The sequence below is a fragment of the Garra rufa genome, chromosome 9, assembly GCF_049309525.1.
Source record: "Garra rufa chromosome 9, GarRuf1.0, whole genome shotgun sequence".
NCBI classification, from domain to species: Eukaryota; Metazoa; Chordata; class Actinopteri; order Cypriniformes; family Cyprinidae; genus Garra; species Garra rufa.
The window spans coordinates 21,172,579-21,183,900 of record NC_133369.1 but is presented as its reverse complement, the minus strand read 5'-3'; the positions used below and the strand labels follow the sequence as shown (position 1 = coordinate 21,183,900).

General features: G+C 34.0%; 1 protein-coding gene across 3 annotated transcripts in view; it reads left to right on the top strand.

Moving 5' to 3' along the window:
• The window catches only part of sema6cb (semaphorin 6Cb), a 166,803-nt gene that overhangs the window by 138,311 nt on the left and 17,170 nt on the right, over positions 1-11,322 (top strand). Inside the window, exons 17-19 of one of the 3 annotated variants that reach the window (XM_073846586.1) lie at positions 1,367-1,425; positions 3,037-3,087; positions 9,645-9,710. In XM_073846586.1, coding sequence (XP_073702687.1) covers positions 1,367-1,425; positions 3,037-3,087; positions 9,645-9,710 — 176 coding nt within the window. Of the gene's footprint in view, positions 1-1,366; positions 1,426-3,036; positions 3,088-9,644; positions 9,786-11,322 lie in introns of all 3 variants that reach the window. The other 2 variants (XM_073846585.1, XM_073846587.1) reach the window with 2 other exon arrangements.

The window sequence follows — 11,322 nt, the reverse complement described above, 5'->3', positions numbered from 1 at the left end:
TATTTATATAATATATAATAAAATAGTAAGAAATAGTTTTTTATATAAAAACCAAAAATGTGTATATAGGGAAAAAAAACGGTAAATATAAATCTATTTCTAATCTATTAATCTATTACTTTTTACAATTATTTTTAAATATAACATTAATATATATATATATATATATTAATATATATATATATATATATTAATGTTATATTTAAAAATATATATTATATATATATATATATATATATATATATATATAATTATTATCATTATTAGAATAGTATTGAGTAGATTTATATTTAAAATCTATCATAGAGAGAGACAGAGATTTTTAATATAAATCTATGTAATTTTAAATAAATGAAAATAAATTATATAATTAGTATTAATAAAATAGTAAGAAATAGATTTTTATTTAACATCAAATATATATATCTATATCTAATATCTCGAGAGAGAGAAAGATATATTACTAATCTACTTTTTACTATTATTTTTTAAATATATATAATAATACAATATTAATATAATATATTTATATCTATATTTAATATAACTAATGTATTTGTTTTTTATTTTACATATATATTGTAATATATAATTTAATATATATTATATTATGCATATAAAAGCAGCATTTTTTATTAAAACATATTTATTATTGTACTGTTTTTCACAACATATTTGTGGAAAACAGCCCACGTCATTGTGACACCCACAGCGTCATGTACAGGATGAGTCAGTCTCCATCTCTCCATGAAACTGCGATTGTCACAAAAACAGACACACAATCAATATTTTCATTTTTATGGCTTAATGCGAGGAATGTTCCTGATGATTTACCAAATGCAGTTCTGGTCGGGTAAAAAACAAAAAACGTTGTTAAACTGGCGCAAAAACAACTAATGATGATAAATCTTCCACTTAGGGGGGAAAAAGTTGTTACAAGTAGTCGCATAGTTTCAGACTATAAACTGTAATATATTGCAGCTCTTTCAAAACTGCCAAATTTACTCTCATTTGGCGCCTCATTAATTTAGAATTCTTGCATATGTTCATATACTGTACCAACACGTTTGTATTTGTTTCTCATCTTATGGCTGCTAAATCACGGCTGTCAGTCCTGGTATAGAGGAAGTGTCCTTGTATGTCAGACACTCAAGGCTCAATCAAATTGTAACGTGTTATTTCCCTTTACAGTTGCTTGGAGAGGCAACAACAGCCTGCTGACAGCACAACTAATTAGAGGGATCATTCAGGGAGAGGCTCACAAAAGAATGATTGTCACTCCCTTGTCCTCTTTCTCACTCCTTCTCCTGCTGACGCTCTTCTTCTTCTTCTGTTGTGTCGTTCTCCCTCTCTGTCTCTGTCACAGGTCTGGATTTGAGCAGTATGTGGAGAGTGGATATCCTCAGTACCCAGACAGCTGTCACGGTGAGTTCCAGACGGTCCGAGCAGACTTGCTCCCGGAGATCATAACTCATTCACACCATTATTACATCCCTACACATTGCTGCAACATCTCCGCTTCTGTTCTGAAGACTTCCAGAACTCTAGAAGCTTTCTGAGGGAATCTCATGGAACATGTCAAGAACATGTCCAGGTCATGTTTCTTTCCAACAGGGAAAGAGATTTTGAAAAAGAAATCACATTTTGCAGCCTCTTTGAACAATGCAAGGTTTTTGTGCATTGTGCCATTTTTTAGGATAATTAAGCACTTCTCCCTAAAATGACACATTATTTAAATGCTAAATCATAGTATTATTTAATTGATGCTTATTTCAAGTAATCAAAATAAATTATATTGTTCAAAATAATTTAAGACTTTTATTCACCCAAGATGCATCAAAAGTGGTGTCATTTATAAAGATTTGTAATGTTTTTTTTAAAGATGTCTTTTTTGCTCATCAAGGCTGCATTTATTTAATCAAAAATAAAGGAAAAAAAACAGTTATATTGCAAAATGTTATTACAATATAAAATAATGGTTTCTATTTTAATATACTTTAAAATAGAATGTATTCCTGTGATGCAGAGTTGAATTTTGATCAGCCATTACTCTAGTCTTAAGGGTCACATGATCCTTCAGAACAGATGTCCTGTCAAATATTTTTTTTGGAACCTGTAATTTTTTTCATGATTCTTCAGAACAGCATTTATTAAAAAATAATAATAATTTATATATAATAATATAATAATAGTAATAATTAACTACATATATATAAACTACATTTTGAACCTTTATTTGAAATGTATATTCATTAAAGAATCCTGTATTATTAAAATCCCATATTAGAAATGTTTTCTGAAGGCTGAAAATTTTGCTTTGCCATCACATAAATAAATTAAAATATATTCAAAGTGAAAAAGTTATTTTAAATTCTAATTATGTTTCACAATATTACTCTATTTTGATCAAATAAATGGTGAGCATAAAAGACTTTTCAAAAACATTTAGAAATCACACAGACCTGGCACTACCAGTTTTAATTATTTTTATTTATTTATTTTCCAGCACATTACATTTGGGAATATGGGGATGAAAATCACAGTGTAAAGTTTTAATTTCTTACAAAATGTTTTTTTTCTTTTTTCATATTGAGGTGGACATTTCTTTATGAGATGTCACTTATTTTATCCTTGTTATTTTATTTTCATTCATTTTAATGTTTTGATGCATTCTATCAGATTAAGCCTATTGCTAATTTTCATCTGCAGTCCCATATATAGGGGAATAGATTCATATACTGTGTATATTCTTATACTGTAATTGCAAAAAGCTAAGAAATTAAAGTAGTGGTCATCATGATATAAAACCACTTAACCCTAGTAAAATTAATTTAATGCATGGTGTCAAATTACTTATTGCTTTTACGCATGAATGCAGATGTGATATGTTGCTATAAGACAACACTGTTCAATAAATAATTAGATTTATTTATAGTAAAAAAAAAAACAATAAACAGTTCTTCTGCCAAGTTAATAAAGTTCATTAGCGTCACTGTATGTCTTCCTAATCTTATTCTTCTTTTATTCTTTCTGTAGATGTCTTGGCCACGACACGCAAGCAGAACCCCGCGGTGGACTCTGCGTACGGTCAGTGCACTAATTCAATCTCATAAGCTTTAAATTCAGTCATTTGGATTGCTTTAGTAAATGGTTACACTTTGTCCAGCCATAATCACAGTCATGTTCATATCCATTGACCATTTTAAAGCAGAAATTTTATGGCCAGCCATTATATTCTGTACAGTTGGGTCTTGTATTCAACAATAGGTGCAGATTGCTATTTTTTTTTTTTTTACATTGTGTCGCTGATCTCATGGTGTGAATATTACATCATGTCTTTTTGTTATATCCGACAGTTTGCCTTTCACGCACACATGCATAAATCTTCAATCTGTCCCGTTCTGACCTCTGAGCAGCTCTTACAACAGCTCACAGAGAGGCGATAGTTTCCCAGATCGATAGAGTCCGTTACACAAATGACCCACAGTGAGTCTGCAGGCTGCAGATCTGGACGGCAGACAGAAATGTCCTGCAGGGCTGTGTGCCGAATCAGAGAGCTCTGAGCAAGAGCTTTGGAGGAACAACTGAAATACACAATCTGACAAATTAATTTTCTCACTGAGTGAATGTGTGACGCTATGTCTGTGTGTGTGTGTGAGAGAGAGAGAAACAGAGGGTGTGTATGTTGTGATAGACGGTGCATGTGTATGAATGATATTGAGAGAGAGAGAGAGAGCATATGTGTGTGTTCTGGAAGAAGAGAGCAAGTGTGTGAAAAAGGGAGAGAAAGTGTGTGTGCTTTGAAGAGAGAAATAGAAATGTGCAGGGTTTGTGTTTCTTTTTTTGCGAACTGTATTATATTTCAGACAGTCATGAGCTAATACTAGCTGACAGCTGGCCTGTGTGTGTGAAAGTGTGTGTTAACATCCCTGGGTGGTGTTGTCTGGTTTTGCTTCTAAAGCGTGCCAGTGGATGCAGTGTGATCCGGGTCAGAGCGTACAGCTATTGTACCACACACAATGCTCTCTGACTCTCTCTCTTTCACACACACACACACACACACACACACACACACACACTGCAGAGATCCCTCTGTGGATCATATGAAATATCCAGTATATTTCACAACAACCTTGTATTGCCATCTGGATTAGTCGCATGAGATTATTAGCACAGATGAGTTTTAGTAAATAATAATTTCCCAGTCACCTGCTTTGTTCTGTTCTAATCTTCAGCTAATGAATCAGTACCACTGTTTTCTGAGCTGATTATAGTAGTAAAATATTTCTAAGATGGTATCCAATCTGTCCATCAGCCAGTTAGAAAGAAGTGAACAACTCCCTGGTGACCCAATACAGTTTCTTTCTGTCTGTTATAAGAATATTACAGGGAGGGAAGAAATGAAAGGATAGATAGATGAAAAATAGAATTTGGAAGTTGGGAATAAGGATATAATAAGGAAGGCAGAATAGATTAAGAGAGGAAGAAAGTGAGAAACAATAGGTTAATAAAGCAAGCAGAGATTAAAGAGTAAGGGAGGATGAATACATTCATGAAGAAAGAATAGATTTGTGAAGGAAGAAAGAATAGATTCGTGAAGGAAGAAAGAAAAACTGATTGATAAAAGAAAAATAGATTCATGAAGAAGGAATAGATTCACAAAGGAAGAAAAAACAGATGAGTGAAGAAATAAGGAAGAAAGATTAATGAAGAAAGAATAGATCCATGAAGGTAAAAAGAATAGATTCATGAAGAAAGTGTAGATTTACAAAGGAAGAGTAGATTCACAAAGAAAGAATAGATTCAAAAAGAAAGAACAGATTCACGAAGGAAGAATAGATTCACAAAAAAAGAATAGATTTATTAAGGAATGGATTCATAATAAAGAATAGATGCACAAAGAAGGAATATATTTTTGAAGACAGAATAGATTGAAGAAGAATAGATTCACAAAGAAAGAAAAGGTTCACAAAGAAAGATTAATAAAAGAATAGATTCATGATCAGGTAGAGATTTATGATAAGGAATTGATTCATGAAGAAAAAAATAGACTCATGAAGGAAGAATAGATTCATGAAGTAGGAATAGATTCAAGAAAAAAGAATAGATTCATGAAGAATAGATTCATAACAGAGAAATAACAGATTGATGAAGGAAGAACAGATTCACGTAGGAAGAACAGATTCATGAAGGAAGAACAGATTTATGTAGGAAGAATAGATTCACGAAGGATGAATAGATTCACGAAGGAAGAACAGATTCACAAAAGAAGAACAGATTCACTAAGAAAGAATAGATTCATGATAAAGAATAGATTCATGAAGAAAGAACATTCACAAAGAAAGAATAATTAATGAAAGATACACATAGGAATTCATGAAGGAGGAATAGATTCAAGAAGAAAGAATAGATTCATGAAGAATAGATTCATGATAAAGAATAGATTATTGAATAACAGATTCACGTAGAAAGAACAGATTCACGTAGGAAGAACAGATTCATGAAGAACAGATTCACGAAGGACGAATAGATTCATGAAGGAAGAACAGATTCACAAAAGAAGAACAGATTCCCTAAGAAAGAATAGATTCATGAAGAATAGATTCATGATAAAGAATAGATTATTGAATAACAAATTCACGTAGGAAGAACAGATTCACGTAGGAAGAAGATTCATGAAGGAAGAACAGATTCACAAAAGAAGAACAGATTCACTAAGAAAGAATAGATTCATGAAGGAAGAACAGATTCACAAAAGAAGAACAGATTCACTAAGAAAGAATAGATTCATGAAGGAAGAACAGATTCACAAAAGAACAGATTCACTAAGAAAGAATAGATTCATGAAGAATAGATTCATGATAAAGAATAGATTATTGAAGAACAGATTCACGTAGGAAGAACAGATTCACGTAGGAAGAAGATTCATGAAGGAAGAACAGATTCACGAAGGACGAATAGATTCATGAAGGAAGAACAGATTCACAAAAGAACAGATTCACTAAGAAAGAATAGATTCATGATAAAGAATAGATTCATGAAGAAAGAACAGATTCACAAAGAATAATTAATGAAAGAATAGATTCATGAAGAAAAAAGTCACAAAGAAAAAAATTGACTCATGAAGGAAGAATACACTTATGAAAGAAGAATAGATTCACGAAGGAAGAATAGATTCGTAGATTCATGATAAAGAATAGATTATTGAATAACAGATTCACTAAGAAAGAATAGATCCATGATAAAGAATAGATTCCTGAAGAAAGAACAGATTCACAAAGAAAGAATAATTAAAGAATAGATTCATGAAGAAAAAAGTCACGAAGAAAAAAATTGACTCATGAAGGAAGAATACACTTATGAAAGAAAAATAGATTCACAAAGGAAGAATAGATTCACGAAGGAAGAATAGATTCATGGAGGAATAGATTCAAGAAGAAAGAATAGATTCAACAAGAAAGAATTGATTCACAAAGAAAGAACAGATTCATGAAGAATAGATTCATGATAAAGAATAGATTAAAGAAGAAATAACAAATTCACAAAGGAAGAATAGATTCATGATAAAGAATAGATTAAAGAAGAAAGAATAGATTCATGAAGAATAGATTAATGATAAAGAATAGATTGAATAACAGATTCACAAAGGAAGAACAGATTCGCTAAGAAAGAATAGATCCATGATAAAGAATAAATTCATGAAGAAAGAACAGATTCACGAAGAAAGATTAGATTCATGAAGGTAGAAAGAGTAGATTAAGGAAGAATAGATTCATGAAGGAGGAATAGATTCAAGAAGAATAGATTCATGATAAAGAATAGATTATTGAATAACAGATTCACAAAGGAATAACAGATTCACTAAGGAATAACAGATTCACTAAGAAAGAATACATTCATGAAGAAAAAACAGATTCACGAAGAAAGAATAGATTCATGAAGGTAGAAAGAGTAGATTAAGAAAGGAATGAAGAATGGATTAGGGAACAAAGGATTAATAGATTAATGAAAGATGGAAGGAAGAATCGATTATTGAAGAAGGCAAAGAAAAAAGAAAAAATAGAATGATGAAGGGGGGAATAAAAACCCTAACCCCAAGGAAAGAGATTAAGAAAAAGAATGGAAGGAAAGATTAAAGAAATGAAGGAGAGATTAAGAGAAGGAAGAACGGATAAAGATTAAAGAAGGAAGGAATGAAGGATGTGAAATAGATCACAGAGGAAATAATGAAAGCAGACAGGAAGGAGAGAGACGCTGGGATTGTGTGAGCGCTGATCATGGCATCGGGCTGTAGTGTCATGGATGTGTGGGATGCTGGACGGCGTGTCCCAGTGCTCCTCTCTGTGAAAGAGCACACAGTGGGTGCACACATTCAATGAGCTTCCCCACCGCTTCATTCAGCCACCACAGCTCCTCTTCCAGCCACTGGAAATGACACGGCAGTGCAGCTTCTCACCTCACGCTGAGACAAAGCCTCCCACGGCACCTCTGCACGGTAATTAGAGCTCTACCTGCATTCAAGAGAAGTTATTACATCCTCAGAACTCTCGGAGTCTTCCCACTGTGTGATAAAGCCATCCCATTGTGAAAGGTGGACAAAAATTCCCACAATGCACCACTGTTTTCCGACAGCTCTTTTCTTCCGGCACCCTTTAAATAGAATGGAAACGGAACGATAATAAAAGCATCCCGTGTGCCAGCCCCAAGCTCCCCTGTTGATCAGGCACCGTGTGGCACAGATGGCAAGATGACAGGCTTTATTTAGAGGTGGGCAGGCGGAGGATGGGCTCCACGTTTGGCCCCGGACAACCGGCTGCTGCTGATGAGCACTGTGTGCCGCTACATTAAGCATTAGTCGGGCGATGGAGCTCCTCACTGCAGCCCGAGCCAAAGGACGGCGAGTCTTTCAGAAAGACAACTCCGCAAGGTCGTTGATACTTAAAATCGCCCGGGGAATGAGGAGAGCTAAATCTCAGAATCAGACTTGTGAGGATTGCCTCAAAGTATGTGGTCTGCAAGTATGTTTAGGATCAGCACTTTGTGGGGGAATGGATGGAAAAGGAGAAAGGGAGGGGAAACGGTTCAAAAAGAAGCTTCTGTGAGATTACCTCAGTTCAGATCAAATGCCTCCAAGCCCAAGTTTCGATTCTGCAATACTCTGGGGCTAGAAATTTGTTCGGTGGCACAAGAAAAACAAAGAAAATGTTTTATTGATTTTGCTGCAAGAAGATTTTTTTTATGTGTTATGTGATTTGTACTGTGATTTCTATAGTACCCTTCACACAAACTTTACAACTTTTGAAATCTTTTACTAAGGTATTTAAAGGGACAGTTCACCCAAAAATCAAAATTCAGTTATTTACTCACCCTCAAGCCGTATAACATACTTTCTTCATCTTCTTCTCTTTTTTGTGTCATCCACTTAGTGAAAGTCAGTGGAGTCCAATGTTGTTTTCAGTTCTATTAATATTCCATTGTTTATTAATATTAATATTTAATTAAATTTTTTTATGTTCTTTTGTAATTTTTATTATTTTGGGGGTTTTATATTTCTTAAATTACTAAAACAAAAAGTGAAATTAAAAATTAGTAACAAACTTCCATTTAAACATTAATTCAGTTTAAACTTGTTTGATTTTATAAATTGAAAAATGATACTCAATGTTTTATTTAAAGGAATAGTTTTTTTTTTTTCTTCAGTCATAAAGAAATGGTGTAGTTGAGGAAAAAAAAATTTATGAACATCTTGGAAGACAAAGGGGTGATTAAATTATCTGTAAATAATTATTCTGGAAGTGAACTTCTCCTTTAACAATAACCACATTTGTGACCCTGGACCACAAAACCAGTCATAAGGTTAAATTTTACAAAACTGAGATATATACATCATATGAAAGCTCAATAAATAAGCTTTCTATTGATGTATGGTTTGTTAGGATAGGACAATATTTGGCCGAGATACATCTGAAAATCTGAAATCTAAGGGTGCAAAAAATCTAAATACTGAGAAAATCACCTTTTCCAAATTAAGTTCTTAACAATGCATATTACTAATCAAAATTTACATTTTGATAGGTTTACAAAAAAAATTTTACAAAAAAATCTTCATGGAACATGATCTTTACTTAATTTTCTAATGTTTTTTGACATAAAAGAAAAATCAATAATTTTGACCCATACAATGTATTTTTGGCTATTGCTACAAATATACCCCAGCGACTTAAGACTGGTTTTGTGGTCCAGGGTCACATTTGTTTTTTGGTCCCCATTGACTGTCATTATATGGACAACAGTTCAAATTCTTTTCATACTGTTATTACTCACATGTTACTCCAAACCTGTATGTCTTTCTTCTGTGGAACATAAGAGAAAATATTTTAAAGAATGTTTTGGAAGTCAATAAGGTCCAAAATAACCAAATTAGACCCCACGGACAAAAAAAAAAAATATCTTATTTTGTGTTTAACAGAAGAAAGAAAATCATAAAGGTTGTTAAAGACGTGATTGATGACAAAATTGACATTTTTGGGTGAACTTCCCCTACTGATATTGTACAAAATGGAAATATGTTGAACTGATTTCAAATGCATTTGATGGATCTTTCTCATAAGTAACTTTGTTGCCCCCTTCCAATACAACCACAGGAAAGACCTCACCCACAAGTCCCAGCACAACCAATCAGGGGCCAGTCATTGGTGTCCCTGAGACAGGTACCCGCCCCGAGGAGGGGAGGCGGGGAGGGCAGGGTTCTCCTGACTTGAAGCCAGGCATTGTGGAGATGGAGGGTAAGGGGGTGGAGAGAGGCCCTTGGCCCGTTGTCTGTCTTCTAGCTTCCTTTTTTTCCCAAGTTTAAACTTTTCTAGCGCAGTATTGGATTCCGCTGCATGACCCCACAGCTGCACACAACACACAAACATAAATAAAAGAAACCCAAAGAATCAAAGTAAAGTGCACACTCATACTCACCGACTTGGAGATGCAAACAAATTCTCTTTCCTAAAAAACCCCTTTGAGTCAGGCAATCTGCGAGTCTGTGTTCATCGCATTCGACCTTCCCTGTTGTTCCTGCCAGACAAACAAAAAGAACGAATTGTCTACAGTCGTCTTTGTAGTTTTAATACATTTAACTCTGCCCTACATCTCCAAAGGTACTTTGTCTGGTTTCCACTCGTGTCCCTGGCTGAAGTTCGCCAGAATCCAGCAAAATGATCATAAATCCTGCGCCTGCCGCTATGATCATCCACTCAGCCTATAATGAGAAGCACCAGCAGTCGATAAATAAGCAGCGACTACAGGCCCGCGGGCAGACGCCGCCTGATAGAAATTTCCAGCGTGCAATCTATTCAGCCCGCTCGGTCAAGAGCAGTCGCACGCTCGTGCAATCAAACGACCCGCAGACAGCAGAGCTTCGGCGGTTTAGTCGCAACGCACCTTATATCTCCCTCTCTTCACCTCTCAACTCATCCCTCGATTTCAATATCCCTTTTGTTGAGAGGTAATATGTTAATATACAGAGTATTGTGAACCTCTGTGGGCTGATGGTTTTTCACACCCTGCCATTATTTAGTCTAGCTGATTTAATTAAAATTGTACAACAGCTGCTTCCAGTTTAAAGCGACAGTACTTTATTTTATTCATTTGAGTCCAGAGTATGTAAGTAGTGATTGCAGTCTTTTAACGCCTTTTAAAATATGCCTTAAATTTTGTCAATATTTCGTCATGTCTTGTTCATTAAAGGGATAGTTCACCTTAAAAAAAAAATCTGTCATTAATTACTCACCCTCATGTCGTTCCAAACACATTAGACCTTTGTTCATCTTCGGAACACAAATTAAGACATTCATAATGCAATCGAAGGGCTTTCTGACGCTGCATAGACAGCAACGCAACTGACATGTTCAAGACCCAGAAAGGTGGTATTCGACCGTAATTTTACGAAACTATTAAAACACTTTTTGTGTGCAAAAAAAACAAAAATAACCACTTTATTCAACAATTGCGCGTTCACAAGAGTACCACGACACATGCATTATAAAGGGTTATTAAAGGGTATGATGCATTATGATTATACATAATGTGTCTTGGAATACATTATATCTTATCGTAAATAATGATAACCGAATTTAAAATGCGTAATGTAACCGTAAATTGATAAATGTTACAGTATAATGTATTAACTGTGGTTACAATTATTCATGAGATTGTATAGTGCATTATAAGGTGCATTACAAGGCATAATTAATGCATTAAAACTACTTTTATAATGCATTATAGATAAAGGCTTTAAATAAAGTGTTATCGTTATATCTTTATGCTTTATTC